Here is a 15,609-nt window from a genome sequence, read left to right as displayed (position 1 = left end):
ACTAAAACTACCTGGGGGGGGGGGGCACAGTATTGCCAACTGTTTTCGAGTGCGGAATTATAAAAGGAACCGCTATCCCCGTTTGCCATTTCACGAAGCTGTATTTTAGTGCCAAAAGCGGAGGGAGGGCATGTCGGATGAAGGACAGGGCGTGAATGCAATCCATTTCCCAAGGAACCGGCTCCCTTGGCCGTTTCTCATACCGCGGTGAGGACGCGGAAGCGCCTTCTCACACCCGGGACTAGTGTGCAGGCCGGTGGTGGGGACCCGTGCCTGTCAACAGAGATGACACTGGGCCCAGGGTCACTTAGGCGGAGATTTAGGGTCTCACCCTGGTACCACGTGGGCACGAGCCCGGGGCCGGGAGTTGGGCGATGTGGGCCCTGGACAGACTCTGCTCTACGCTCGCCCGAGTCTCTGACGTCCTGGGTCTCCCCACGGATGACGCTCTGGCTCTGAGACGGAGCCATGCCGATCTCCAGGCTGGAGAAAACGCTGGTGAGAGCGGACGTGAGTTACCGTTTTGACGACTTTTTAGTTTGGACAGGGGGCCTACAGCGTTCATTATGCAGTGAATGAATGAATGAATGAGCGAATGAGGTTTCTCTTGCCTGAGATTCCTGCACTCTGGGGACTTTGCCGGGGCCCTCACGTCGCTAGGTACAGTGGAGAGATGCGTGTGTGTTGGGAGGTATGTTTCCCACGTTTACTTAACGTTGACACTGAAATCAGGCCACCTCTTAGCCATTCCACGGTATTGAGCGCCGCCCTCCCAGAGTCGTTGGGAGCGGCCCAGACGTTTTGGGGTCTGTTTCCTTCTGTCGTCAGGCTGGCGGTCTGCTCGCTGGAGTCCTCTGCCTTCTCGAACGGGTTAACTGGACGGCAGGTCTCCTGACGGAGCCAGCGGGGCCCTTCCCCGTCTGCACGCGGCTGTGCCGTGGGAAGGGCTGAGTCAGGGGCCCTGCAGGTCGGGCTCCCGCCGGTGCCCTTGCGAGCCGTGGCCTCGGCCGGCGAGTGAACCCGCCTGCCCTCGTCTGCAAGGACCTCCGTGCGGTGAGGGGCTCACGGTGCCCAAGGAGAGGTTTGGCCTCTGCTCCCTAAGCCCCGCCTGAGGAGTGTCTGTCGCCCTGGGGGCCTTGGGCCATGCTGGCTGGTCCACGCTAACAGTGCGATGGGGGCGTGGCTTGCGGGCTGCACCTCTGGGGGCGCTGGGCACAAAGGTCAGCCACGTCAATGTGAGTCACCCCCATGCAACAGCGGGGCGCCTAGGTGAGCTCAGGTCACGATCTCACGGTTCGTGGGTTCGAGCCCCGCGTCGGGCTCTGGGCCGAAGGCTCGGAGCCCGGAGCCTGCTTCGGATTCTGTGCCTCCCTCTCTCTCTGCCCCTCCCCCACTCATGGTCTCTCTCTTCTCTCTAAACGCGTAGACCTAAGGAAAAAAAAAAAACCCAACAGTCTGGATATCGAGGCTCCCTGGTTCGCACCACGTAGGCAGTGCCGCTGCGGGGAGCGACCTCGGGGGAAGGACGCCCGAGCTCTGAGCCTGGCCTCTCCCACTACGGCCCCGCCCTACGCAGCTTTGCCTGTTGCTGATTTTAACCTGTGTCCCCCACTGTCCCCAGTGTGACCGCGGCCCTTCCCCCCAAAGTTCCTCAGCCCGCCAGGCAGGTCGACACCCACCCGCTCCCATGCTCTTCTCGTGGCGTCAGGCCACGTGGCGGGCTTCTTGCCCTGGTCTTCTTGAAACTCACGAGGATACAGCCCCGGAAGCAGCAGCCTCCGGCGTTCCTGGAGGAAACTGCCACCACACGGTCCTCTGCATTCTGGCAACATCGAACGAAAGAAAACGACTCAGCGAGCAGTAAGGCTTATTATCCACATCGCTCCCTTTTCAGCTCAAGAGCAGCCAGCGAACGTGGCCTTGGGGGTCGGCCTGGATCGTGAGGGCTCAGCGCTGCCCCACACTCTGGTTTTTCAGGAGATGGCCCCGCTCTGGTCTCCAGCCTCAGGCAGTGCGCTCACTCTGGGCTGCCTTACCCATCAGGGAACCCATTTTCAGCAAGGTCTCAACACGGCCTCATTACGTGGGTGCTGAACAGCTTCCTCAATGCTCTGCTCATCTACCCGGTGTTAGGAGTGGAACCTGGGGCTCCAGGAGGAAACCCCAAGGAAAGGGGCAGGGGACTAACCCCTTGCCGTCACCGGTTACAAGGGGCCCTGAAATTTACAACGAGTTTGAGGCAGATTTCTAGAAGATGCGTTTTGGAGGCAGAGATGAAGAGTCTGCCAAGGTGACGGCACCTGCCGGAGACGGACAGGTAACCTTAGGCTGACCTCTCAGTGTTACCGTGTATTCCCAACGCCCGCTCGAATTCATATCCTGATTCTGCACAGAGCTGGCGGGAGCACGCTGGGGTGTGCGTGTGCGTGAGACAGGCAGAGCCCGAGTGCCTCTACTAGACGCCGCTGGGACACAGACCCACTGGGGAAAAGCGATTCCCTGTACGTGTCTGATTCCGGGGCCGGTGGGGGGCTTCCCGCAGCTGAGACGCCCACTACTCCGCGGCTGTTCCTCCTCCCGCACCGCTGAGTGTTCACAAAGTGTTTCTTACTGGCTGTTCTTAGTTCAGGAATCCAGGAGATTTTCTTTGGGGTAACTAAACGAGGAGGCCGGCATTCACGAGAAACTTCATTTCGCAGCACCGTATGTAAGTCAGGTCGTTGGTGCACCTGGAACTGACACTGGGCTGCATGTCAATTACATGTCAATAAAACTGGAGAAAGACAGATGGGTCAGAAGCCTGCCGTGATCGATTAGTCATCAGTTATATACGTCGTCCTATAAAATAAACCACAAAGCTGAGTTCGGCTCCAGCTTGTATTTATGGAACTGTCTCTAAAAGCCCCACAGGGGTAAACCAAGCCACGTGTACCCCGAACTGGGGGTGATCAGAAGACGGGCGCCTGGGTGGCTCAGTTGGTTAAGCGTCCGACCCCTGATTTCGGCTCAGATCATGATCTCACTCACGGTCATGAGATCAAGCCCAGCGTCGGGCTCCATGCTGAGCGTAGGACTCTTTCTCTTCCTCTCTCTGCCCCTCCCCTGCTTACACACACTCTCAAAAAAAAAAAAAAAAAAAATTCTTTCCTCCACTACTGAAAAGTGCTGTGGAATTTACAGAAAACTTCTGTAAAAAGCAGAAAGACGCAAGAGTGAGCCAGAGTGGGGAAACGCTCAGCTATGAACAGTCTGGAGAGCAACTCTCCCCCTTCGATTTCCTTCCCTAAAAGAGTTAATCTTAGTGGATTTCAAACTTTTTGATGGTGGAATCCATTCTCCACCGCCCCCCCCCCAATGAAATCTTACGTAAAACCACAAATATTAAAGAGCTGATGTTTTGATAGATTTACGGGTTCATATAGTAACATCATACAGTTGATGAGGACAGAAGCTAATGAGTTGGGGGGAGGGACCCCGAAGGGCTGACAGTTGGTATGACACGTTTGAGTCTTAAGTAGTTCAAATATTGCAAACTTTAGATCTATGTAAAAACAGTGGCCTCTGGAGTGTGTATGTGAAGGGGCCACCGGGCTGGATGGTTTCCGGGTCCCTCCAGTTCCAGAAGGTGAAGTCACAGTCAGGCAGTGGCCCTCTTGTGTTCACCTGTAGGACTCAGGCGTTCCTCAGGGGAGGCGATGGACCCCGGGGCCACACTGCGTGGGCTGGAACCTAGCTCCACTGAGTACTCATGTGACCTTGGGCAGGTGACCTGACCTCTGCGAGCCCGTGTCCTCACCGGTCAGCGAGGATGAACACGGGCAGATACTTTGCCGGGTCATGAGAAGTAAGTAAAGGAACACAGCGTCGGGCAGCCCCCGAGAGCACGAAGGTTCCGGTTCTCAGGGAAGGAGACACAGCCGGGGCCCCTGCTGGCGTGCGAGAAGTGCGGCACGAAGCTGGACTCAGACCAGGGCAAGCATCCATTTACCGGGTTCTCCCAGGGGCTCCTGCGCCCCGGGGTGCTACCCTTGGCTTCCCCCGGTCCACCACCTGGTCCCGGGGCCCAGCGAGCTCCTTGCTGCGCCACGTTTAAGGTGTCCTCTGACCAGCGGTACGTACCTGCCCGGGGTGAAGTGGGGTACGCGCGGTTCCCCAAACTTCCCCATGGAGTTACCATGTGCAAGGACCATGCGCCGCGGGGGGCTGGGCCCCTCCAATACACCCCCGGGCCCAGGGCGACACCTCCTGTGCTTTTACTGGTGAGGGTGTCACAAGACTTGGGACAGAGAGAGGGAACTAGTGAGCCCCACCCGCCGGCTGGAATGTCACCAAGCACAGCCAAGGGCATGGGTGGTTCGTGGCAACGACTTGAGGAAGTGACTCGACTCTGCGTCTTTGGTTGGCTTTTCATCAACAGCATTGGTGGGATCGGTGAAGATCCCCGTGAAGAAGAGGGGGGGGGACCCCAAATTCAGATTCTCAGCGATTCTGTTTGCAAGACATTAATTTCTTTTTTCCAGAATCCTTTTAAACATCACGATTCGGGCTCAAATGATTCCATTTCTAGAAACCGTGTTCTGACTCACACGTGCCTACTCAGGAGAGGAGAGGAGAGCTGGTGGAGAAAGGCACCGTTGCTTTCTCCCCTAGGGAAGTGAAGGATGAGCCCACGGGACGAGCCCAGGAGGGCCCAGCACACGCCCGGCTGGAGTGAGGGACTCCGTCCACACTGCCCATCCCCCGGCCGGTGTCCCAGGCACGGCTGCCTAGGCCGGAGGGAAACTCGATAGTGACCAGGACCGGCTGGCCCGACACCGTGGCTAAATTTAGTTTCATGATGAGCAGTAAAATTCACATGTTCTTTATTTAGTCCATATAATACACCATTTTTAGAGTTTTTTAAAATTAGATAAAAGAGCATATTAAATGGCGAGTGTATGAAGTTTCCTCTTCATAAACAATGTCGAAACAAAAAGTTCTGAATTACAAAATGTTAAAAAATATGTAGGTACTTAACATTTCACTAAAGCGTAAAGTTACAGATATCTTCTAAAGAAAAATAATTGTGCCACTTACCTATTTTTGCTGTTTCTATGAACTTTTTTTTATTCTGTACATAGGACATTTTGTACAAAATATGAAGTCTACATTTTTATTACTTATTACCATAAAACAAAGATACAATGTATGTACAATATTAAAAGGAAGCCGTACTAAAGCCACACTAAAAAGACACTCGGAATAGTGACATTTCTGATGTACAGATACAGTCTGGAAACAGTGAAGATGCCGAATGCAGGACTTTATGAAGAAAAACAGTCACCGGTTTGTTCTCAATGTCGTACTTTTGAAATCAGTTTGGTGCAGGAGAAACGGTGTATCTATATAATATAATAAATGGTGTATCTTATATAAGTCGAACAATTAGCACAGGGAATCTGAGTACTAACTAGGAAAACTTTAATAGGCCAAAATATGAAATAATACTCTCGTCAAAGAAAATTAGTTTCTCTCAAAACTTTTTTTCCCCCCCTTTTTGGTGAATGTTTGTCTTCAATAAAGAGCAGAGATAGAAGCTCGACAGAAAAGGTGTTTTTACAGGCTGAGCTCTATACAGTCACCCAGACAAGGATATTTCGCTTTTTACCGAGGGCAGAGGGGGGGGGCCTTCCCAGGACCCTCTCTCTCGACACATACCGAACATCCAAAATCAAGGGTATCTGAGGATCTATCAGCTAAAGACGGAAGTTCAAACAATGGTATATCAAAATACATAAGACGCTGCTTTATACAATAAAAAGCACCCTTTTTCCCTCAAAAGGAGAAGGCATCTAAACTTTTTGTTTTTAAAGGATACATTTCATAATGGTACAATTGATAGGTACTTGTCAAGTTTCTCAGGAAGCATTTCTTCTCCCAAGGTGGCCCTTCCTGCTTCCAGCTGGGGCAGTTTTTTTCAGTGAGCCCTTGCTCCGAACACGGGGCCCACCCCGCCACCCCCCTCTGCAACCTTCCTCCGGGACACGGGGACACTGACGTTGCGGACGGAGGGACGGAGGCCACCCCGGGAGCAGCAGGCGTCACAGCTGCCCGGGGCCCAGGTCCGCTTCCCACAACGTGTCAGCGGACGCCCACGACCTCGAGTCAGAACGGACAGCCTGAGAGAAACCACATCTTATCTTCTGTGCATCAGCGACATTTAACACGGACTTGTATCATCTTATGCCACAGACCAAGGAAACTGAATCACTTGCTCGGGATAGCAGTACACATCTCAAATAGCTTTCAAGCAGGATAAGGAAGTCAAAACACTGGCCACCCTGAGAGAAATACGGAGCAGACGCACCCCGGGTGAAGGGTTTTTCTCCTCGTGCGGTTCCATTCAAACAGAAAGCTCAGAACATGCAGGGAAATCTGTGGCTCTATAGCAGCATTTGAAGACCCATGGAAACTCAGACAGTGTCTTTTCCTGATGAGGTGTTTATACCGCGTGCTCTGGTCGGCCGGGAGGGACTCACCGCAGCCCTGGCGGCTGCCCGTCCGAGCCCTCGGGCCCGCGTCCGGCACCCAGCGGATGTCAGGGCAGCGCCCGGCACGGACGGTGGCGTTTGGTGGCATTTTTGTTACTTTATGCCCAGAGGCGGGGGCCGGACTGGCCGAGCTCGAGAGGGTCTCGCTCTAACTTTCTACAAAATGTATCAAATCAATTCTTAGAGATGAGAATTTTATTCATTCGAGAGCCTCGTTAAAGGGCAACCGTGTGTCAGTAGAGACAAAAAAATGCGAAGAAAAAAAAAAAGGGGGGACACATCGTTTTAAAATTCCAATTCCGGTCAAGGTGGACGGAGAAAGGCGCTTTCTAAAAACACGTTTCTCCCACGAGCTCGCTCGTGGAGTCCCTGGTGCTGGGCCGCGGGCTTGAAGTATGGCTTTAGCTGTGCACGAGAGTAACACGGCACACGGGTCATCAGGCAAAGTAAAGAAACACCTCAGGAAAACACAGTGGCCGAGGATTGTCATGTCACTTTTCCCAGTAAGCTGTGTTAGAATGATGACAGCAAAGGACCACGTCAACGGGATGAAAAGGGAAAAAAAAGAGAGAGCGAGCAAGGAGAGGAAACGACTGACTACTGGCGCAACAGTCGCGTGGAAACAATCGAGGAGGTTGTGGAGTCTTCAAGAATACGCGATGCGTTTCTGTTTCAAGGGTTCCTCTGATCTGAAGCACATCCACACGATCACAGAACCACTTATGGTAAACGATCGCGGATTCCGTCTGGGCCGAACGTGAAGATGTCTAGGGTGCTCTCCTTAGCTCTGATTTGGGGAAGCCGTCTCACGGGGGCCGTGCGGGGGCCGAGACGACGCGCCGGGGACGCGGCCGGTGGCCCTCGGGCTCCACGGACACATCGGGGAAGCCACCATTGTTTGAACTCCTAATCTCGAGCTGAGGCAGAGTGTGTCGCTGCCTACAGAACGGGGTGGAAGAAAAGCTCAGACTCTGAGTGTAACCGACTCGTATGGCACACAAGGGATGTATTTTCTACAGACTCCAGGAGAGAGCAGGTGTCCCCAGCCCGACGCGGTCCTCCGGGGGACTAGCGCCCGTCCTGGGAGACCAGCTGGTCAGCTCTGCAGTGAGCCTCCAAGGCGTTCTTGGTGTGGAGGTCCTGAGGCAGCTCAGACTTGCGGCGCACGAGGGGCCGGTCCTTCTTCAGATCTTTCTGGGCCTGGAATCAAAAATGCAGGGACGTTGGCGACCAACGAGGCCACGCAGGGGTCAGAGGGCAGCCGTGGGCCGGGAGCCCAGCACGCACGCTCCAGGGCTGCCCTGAGAACTCTGCGGCGCGGGCCTCACCCCCCACGGCCTGGGCCGTTGGAGACGACCTAACCACCAGGGTGATGGGCTGGCAATCCGGTCTAAAAAGTGTGGCTCTGCACCCAGCACTCCACACCCCTCTGTCTTGCAAATCCACTGGTTTCAGCAAATCTCATCGCTATCAAAACCCTCCTACTTCATCAAAGAGGACGAAAGGCATTTTTATGCCGATGCCCGCTACCGAAGCCGTTCAGAAAGTGGAAATTTCCTTTGGAGGTGGATAAAACGAATGGAAGGGAAACACATTAACGCTGGATTTGGAGTCGAGCAAAGGTCTCAAACTGCTGTCAAATTTGGAAAAAGGTCTTCAAGGGAAGAGGTGCTAAATGGGTCGCTTGTGGGGACAAGCCCTCTAGGACTTAGAAAAACAGTATTTTAATCATTCACGTGAAATTTCCCAATATTAAGAATCAGAAATAAAAGACCTCCTTCTCCACCTCGTCCTCTTCCTCAAGTTCAGTTTTTAGGTTTTACTTAATCGTATTTATTTATTTCTCTTAACGCTTATTTATTTTTGAGAGAGAGAGACAGAGCATGAGTGGGGAAGGGGCAGAGAGAGAGGGAGACACAGAATCCGAAGCAGGCTCCCGGCTCCGAGCTGTCAGCCCAGAGCCCTAAGCGGGGCTCGAACCCATGCACCACGAGATTATGACCTGAGCCAAAGTCGGAGGCTTAACTGACTGAGCCCCCCAGGCGCCCCTTCACTTAAACATTTTTAAAAAAAGGTTCCTGTTTTTCCACGAGGCTTTAGAGCATCGTGAATCTGCAAAGAAAGCGGGGTGGGGGGCCTGATCTGGGCAGTTTGCACCCAAAGCGCCCACATTTCCATGGATAGCAATTGCACAAATCACTCAGTTTTGAGGCAGAGCTACCGCATTAATGCCAGTACTTCTGAAACGAAACGAGCCATCGAAGTCATCTCAACGCCATATATCCACCAGAAGACTGCCAATTAGTTGCACACTTTAACCAGAACCAAGCCCTTCTGCTTCGCGTCTCCATCAAAAAGAAGACAGAGTTTAAAGAGAACACATTCTCTTTGCGGTAGAGAACTAATGCCTTATCGGAGAAAATTCGAGGGAAGTCCGTCGTCTGACAGGAAGGACATAACCACAGCCTCTCACAGTTCCTGGATGTCTACCCTCAGCAGACAGAAAGTAGACTTTTCCTGGCTTTTAAGAACAATTCCAGAGCGTGCGGAAAAGTCATACGTGAAAAGTTCCCATCTTTTGCAGAGCTAACACTTCCCGGGGAGATTTTCTGCAAATTTACCTACGGAAACGGCAACAACGTCAGGGTTCGGAAGGAACGTTGTGCGACATGTTAGGAATATTGCTAGAAATGTTACTTGGAAATTAACACTCGGTGGTGGTAAAGGTGGGGATTTTGAGTTCTCCCCCTGAAAGCTAGCCAGAGATGGTTTCTGGAGAGCCGCCCGCGTCAGGAGGCCGTGAGGGCACGCGCCCCGAGGACTGTCAGCCACGGTGCCGACGCACGTTTGCTTTTGGCCCACAAGACACTCAAGAGGGAAAATTCTACCCTGGATTTTGTGTCCCTTCCACGTGCAGCTGTAAAATAAAGCCTAAGCGAGGCCAAACGAAACCAACACTTGGACGTCCTGGAAATATTTGATCACTGCCGACACAGGCCTTCATTCCAGAGAAGCAGCTTTTCGACAGAAAAAGCCAACAGTGAAAACCTCGGAACTGGAACCAGTGCAGGCAAGCGGAGAGAACAAACATGAGCCCCGAGCACCCGAAGGGTCGGCGAGGGCGCCGGGCCCGTCTGGGCCTTTCTGCGTGGGCATCTTAGCCTGGCGGGTAGGGCAGAGCGCGATTTTCACGAACCACGAGAGGGAGAAGACCAGAAGCACGGCAGGCAGGGAAGGAGGAGGGAGCACGAGCAGAGGGGATGGCGGGGTGGGGGTGGGGGGAGAGCAAGGAAGGGCTGGAGGCCGGGCCTCTGTCGGCTGCGCGTCCGCAGGTCTGAAAGGCCAAGTTCACACAGGTAAGTGGTAACAGAAGAGGACGCCTCGCGGACAATGGCGGCGCGCGTTTTTACTACGCCACTGAGGACACAACCAGTCAGGGCTTCTCGAGGGACCCCCTCGGTCCTTCCCACCACAAGCTGGCACGACAGGGGGAAGCGGGAAAATACTCCATGTCCAGCGTTAGTTTGTCAGGGCTTCGCCCGAGGACACGAGCCTTAAACACACTCTACGTGTTAAGTGGTACCTTCGCTTCCCACCTTTCGTCTGCCTACACCTTCTTTATTTGCATGGTTGACACTGCTTTTCTCCCAACTGACTGTTAACAACGAGAATTGTAAACATTTTAAACATCTCTGGTAGAAATGTCATAAACACGCGATTTACTATTTTTCTTCGGATGTTCTATGTAGGGTTATACAAGTTTCTCAAAAACGAAACAAATCATGGTTCTCACAGGTCAACATATAATTTGAATTTCTCTAGAAAATTCCAACCAACCACCGCCCCCCCTCCCGGAGGACTTCCTCCCCTCCCCTGGTACAGTTCTGCCATCCACCTCCTATGCCTCCCGTTCTGGCTGACGTTCAAATCGTCTTAAATAAGGGTGGACTTATTTTGCAAAAAATAAAATTAGCCAAAAACAAAATGAGAAGCGCACTGAAAATATTCAAATTTTAATTTTTAGCTGTTATTCGCTCTCCAAATTGTGCACATAACTTTCCTGCATCTAGCTATCTTCTCCTTGCTTTAACAGCAGAGTTTTTGAGAGTTTCAGGAACATGACTCCAACATTTTTCAAATTCGTAAGAGTCTATCGTATCAAATATTATACCTAAGAGCCTGCACTATAAACATATTCATCTAGATAGTTTGAGATTGGGGGAGGGGTGGATTCCACTGAACTGTTGAAATCGGTAAGAAGTCTTCAAATTGGGTGGTATTAATCTTCCAGTTTTATTCTTTTTCAAAGTTGTTTTGGCTATTCTGGGTCCTCTGTGTTTCCATATGAATTTTGGAATCCGCATGTCATTAAAAAAAACAAAAAGTGTGCTGGGAGTCTGACTGAGATAACGTTAATTTGGGGAGAAGTGGCATTTCAATGGCATCCGGTCTTCTGACCCAGGAACGCGATCATAGGAATCTAAGAGGCAGGAGCGGGCAAATAATTTTTGTAGGACTGTCGAATACACAGAAAAACTTGTTTCATCTCATTTCAAGAGTCATGATACAAGAGTTCTCTAGGAAACTCAGCACTAAGTGGGCAGGTGATTTGACAGCGATCCCTTCACGTTACGTGGAAGGTGCTCCCCTGGGAAGGAGCTGTGCCCTGTGCTAAGGAAAGGGGGGTGCGTCCACCATGTGGAAGGTGTTCTCGGGACTGGCGGGCCCACAAATACTAGGGTCAACTCTAAGAGGCGGTTTTTCACTCAACATTAGAATGCTCTTTTGGTTTGCGTTCTTGAACAAATACTTGATCCCTTAGAGTCACCTTAAATCATAAATAGGACCATAACGTACACCTCCATTACATTCTGGACACAGGTCATTCTCTCCCTGGACCAAAGGGTGTACCAAAAAAAAAAAAACCAAAAAAAAAACCAAAACAAAACCCTCCAAAACAGAAAACTGAACAAACCCAAAAGCCTCCAAAGCCAAACTATTTAATGCACAGTTTCCTTTCGGCCAATTTCCTTTCCAACTCCGCATGGTCTATGCGACTTAAAAACGAATGTGGTCACAAATTCTTGGGCAACGTCGTGGTAGGAGGGACACTGATCTGATTTTCTCTGAGTCTGCAAGTGATGGGCAAGCTCTCACGGCTTTAGCATACTGTGAGCCGTAAAACCAAAACGGTAGTTTAAAAAATGACCCTGTCCCGGTTAAAAAAAAAAAAAAAAAAAAAAAGAAGCAGGAAAATTAACACCCCCAGAGCCAGTACAGAGAAAAATATAATTTTTTTCTTCACTTTGCTCATTGCTAAGAATATTAATGGTAAGGAAATTATGGAATCTATCTGGATTACATTTACTAGGAGTGTTCTGCGTTTCTCCTCTGTATTTTCAAGGTTTGATCTTCACCGAAGGCTAGGGGCTGGCTGGGCAGGAAGCGGCATGGACTTGGTCAGTGGGGTCGCCCTCTTTGGGCAGCTCTATGAAAAAAGGAGTGTGGACCAGTGCTGCCCAATGGAAAAATAACGTGCTCCAAGTATGGAACTCCAAGTTTTCTAGTAGCCACATTAAAAGAGTAAAGGGCAATAGATGAAATTAACTTTAAAAGTATTTTTTATTCGGCCCGATATACCCCAAATGCTAGTATCATCGCGACAACGGAAAATTACGAATGAGCGGTTTTTGCATTCTTTTCTTCATACCGAGCCTGGGAGCTCCCGTGCTGTCGGCTGACCGCACAACAGCTCGGCGCAGGTGGCCACGCTTCGAGGGCTCGGCAGCCCCGTGCAGCCTGGTCGGCGGAGGTCCCGTGCTCTTGCTAACGCCTGACCCCATCCGAGCAGGTGGGGAGTGGAGTCTTACTAGCGCCCTCTCTGCTTCAGTGGGTTCCAAGCACTGACGACGCCGCATCCACCTCTATCTGGTGCACAACACGGTCTGGCCCGCGTGACCTTTCAGGCTTCGGCATCGTAGTGCTGGGTGTCACCAGGACTTGTGGAGCTGGCCCCCCGGGGATTCAAGTTGCAGAGTCAGAGTCAGCGAGGCCCCCGCGCCCCCCGCGCCCCGATCCAGGCAGGACTGTGCTGGGTCCCAGGAAGTGAAGACAGGTAGGCACGTTCAGAGAAACTCAGCAGGCGACAGGCTCCTCACGCAGGCAGGGACTTGGCACATGACCCTCTGCGGAGCCCACACGGTACATCTTCCCGGTTTAGTAAGAAACGTCTGTCTCTGGATCGGTGGTGATCTGAACACGTATTTCTGCCACCGTGGAAACAAACCAGCTGAGCACAGGCGTGGCGTGAGGTGGTCCCTGCAGGCGTCCCTGGCTCCTGAGCGGCCCCGGGAGGCAGTGCGAAGGGGAGGAGAATGAGGCTCTCTGCCCAGTGTCCTGGGGCCGGGGGGGGGGGGGGGGCAAGGCAGGGGACGCCCCGGCGGCGCCACAGCACGTGGGACGGTGCAGAGGGAAGAGCGTGGAGAGACACCACTGCCAAAGGTCTGATTTTCGCCCAGGTTGACATCTGAAGGACAGTTAAGGGCTGAGATCATTGCTGTTAACATAAACGAGGCAAATAATCAAAACTCTCAAAGATTCCGCCCAGTACTTTGGTCGTTAGGACGTACGGAGCAGCGACTGTCTCTGAGCTTCCCGACACGGAGTCTCTCGCTGGGCTCACACTGAAGGCGCTGGCCTGGATCCCGTCACCTCCTACAAGTGTTTCTTAAACAAACTAGCGCGGGCGCGCCCCAGCTCAGCTCTGCGCGCTGTTACCTGGCGGGCCTGTCCGCTCACTGTCTCTCTCAGCGTCTGCACATCTTCAGACAGAGGCCTGTCCCTCCCCATTGCCACCGGGAGGCTCACGGTGTTCGCTCCACCACACACCCACCGCATGCTGCAACGCAAAGCTGGGAGCCCCTCTCTGTTCGCGCTCAGGCTCCGGACGCCAAGGGCCTCATCCTGGCGGGGGGCACGTCTCCCCGCCGGCGCCCTCCCCGGGGCCCCCCCTCCGGCCCGCACCCGCGGGGCCTCACAAACCAGAGCCCTTTCATTCTCCTCGGCCCGCGGGGCGCCGGGCAAGGAGCGCGATGCAGGCTGCAGCCTCCCTTCCAGAGCCTTCCCCGGTCCCCGGGCCGGAGTCCACGTGCCCGCTCCATGCCGACAGCTCCGCTCACCACCCCGGCCGCACGCACCTGCCGGCCTCACCCCTTCACCCCACGCTCTAACTCACTGGAACCGCCTTATCAGCCCCACCCCTGTGTCCACACCCTCGGCATCTCCGCTCTCTAGCCGGAACTCCGCGAGGCGGCTGGGAGGCTGGGACGGCTGGGTTGCACGCTGCGACCCTGGGGCCCGGGCACGGAGGGAAGGGCTGGTGTGCCTTCGGGTCCCGGCGGCCCTGGGACCCACCGTCCTTGGGCTCTGGGAGCCGCAGACGCGTTTCTGGCCTCGGGCGTCTCTGTCTCTGAGTAGAACGCGGGGTAAGGTCACGGCAGAGGGCTACAGTGATGGTGACAGTGAGCTACGTGTCCCCTTTGTCTGTGAGGGGGACGGCAGGGGAGGAAGACACGGGGGTGGGGGAGCCGCGAGCAGGTGCCCCGCAAGCCCGTCACGCTTGGCAACAAACAAGTCACTGGGCTGATGGGAGGGACTGAGGGAGCTGCCCGCGCCCCCACTCCCTCCCCACGGCCCCTCCAATGGTACCACAGACGCTGGGGTGGGGGAGCTCTTGGCTGCTAAGCCAGTCATCGGGTTTTACCCTCCCGGCCTCTCCGGACACGATGGGCCCAACGGATGGAACACAACCGCCCCGAGACTGCTCCCTGCCCCTCCCGATGGCTCCCCGCTCCCCGGGGGTCTCCCTGCCTGGCCTCTGTTCACAGCGCTGTTGGGCCCTCAGACACGGCCCTCCACCCCACCATTCCTGTCAACCCAGCCGCGGCCACATACTTCTAGAGAGCCCCCAGGGCGGGCCCCTCCCAGGACACCAGCCTCCTGGCTGCCACAAAGAACTTTCTGGAATGCAAGTCTGACGACACCACTTCACTCCTTAAGACACTAACACCTGCATCCATTTTGGGGATACAATCGACATTTGTTCCGTCTCCAGCTTCGTCCCTCGTCCAGACCAACCCAGCCCCTCCTCCATAGCCAACAGTCCACCTGTGCCGAACAACTCGGATTCCTGACTCTGCTCTCTCTGCCTCGAGGACCTTCCCCCAAATTCAGACTGGGGAGGTCCCCTTTGAGACTTCCCCTCCAAGGAGCTCAGCCCTCCTGCTGGGGACACCTCGGCCTGGCCGTGCCACCGCCACAGGGTGTCTTTACGCGTCCCCGTCAGAGGCAGGAAGCAGACCTCCTGGCTTCCTCTCCAGCATCTCATGGGTTATAATCTGACCATCTGAAATGAATTCTCTTTGCTTCCATCTGGCTCCCCTCACAGATCCTAAGCTCCTTGAAGCTGTGTCCTGTTCTCGTCTTGGTATCTGGGGAATGTCTCGTGACTCAGGACACCCGGCTGGTGCCCATCTGCCAAGTGCAGTGGCTGCCTGGGCACAGCACCTCAGGGGCTCAGAGCAGCACGAGGAACCACGACTCTCACGAGGAGGCACAGGGGTTGCTTTTTAACCAGCATTTCAGCTTCTGGCTGCCCTGAGGGAAAAGTGGGGCGCACTCCATGCGGGAGTGGGAGAGCCGTGTGGGGCCCCTAGTCCTCTCTGGAGCTCAGGGCAAAGAGAGGTGGGAACAAGAATGCTACAGACTGGTCTCAGCAACAGAAGTGCCACACAGCGGCCACCGCAGGAGAGGCTTCTTACGAGGAGTAAAAACCTCTGCTGAGGCCGGGGTCACGGCAGGGTGAAGGAACACACACGTCGCCCCGAGGGGCCCGTCTCTCAGAGGGAAGCAGGTGGCACCCGATTTCACACGAGTGCCTGTCTTCCTTGCACACGAATCCTGCCAAAGTCAGGCAGAAATAAGCAGTCACCTGTGACTTGGCCTCTTTGGCGGAGTCGGAAAACACATTTACGTTAGAAATCCTCAGTATCTCGTGACTTAAAAAAAACCTAAATGATGC

At 53.9% G+C, this 15,609-nt stretch overlaps 1 protein-coding gene across 1 annotated transcript in view; it reads right to left on the bottom strand.

Annotated features, from left to right (window-relative positions):
• Positions 1–4,845: 4,845 nt before the first annotated feature.
• The window catches only part of PPP2R5C (protein phosphatase 2 regulatory subunit B'gamma), a 129,288-nt gene continuing 118,524 nt past the window's right edge, over positions 4,846–15,609 (bottom strand). The window contains 1 exon segment of the mRNA XM_043557041.1: positions 4,846–7,730. Within this exon segment, the coding sequence (XP_043412976.1) occupies positions 7,599–7,730 (132 nt within the window). The 3' untranslated portion in view covers positions 4,846–7,598.

The sequence above is a fragment of the Prionailurus bengalensis genome, chromosome B3 (genome assembly GCF_016509475.1).
Source record: "Prionailurus bengalensis isolate Pbe53 chromosome B3, Fcat_Pben_1.1_paternal_pri, whole genome shotgun sequence".
NCBI classification, from domain to species: domain Eukaryota; kingdom Metazoa; phylum Chordata; class Mammalia; order Carnivora; family Felidae; genus Prionailurus; species Prionailurus bengalensis.
The sequence above is the reverse complement of the archived record's forward strand: the minus strand, read 5'-3'. Positions and strand labels throughout refer to the sequence as shown.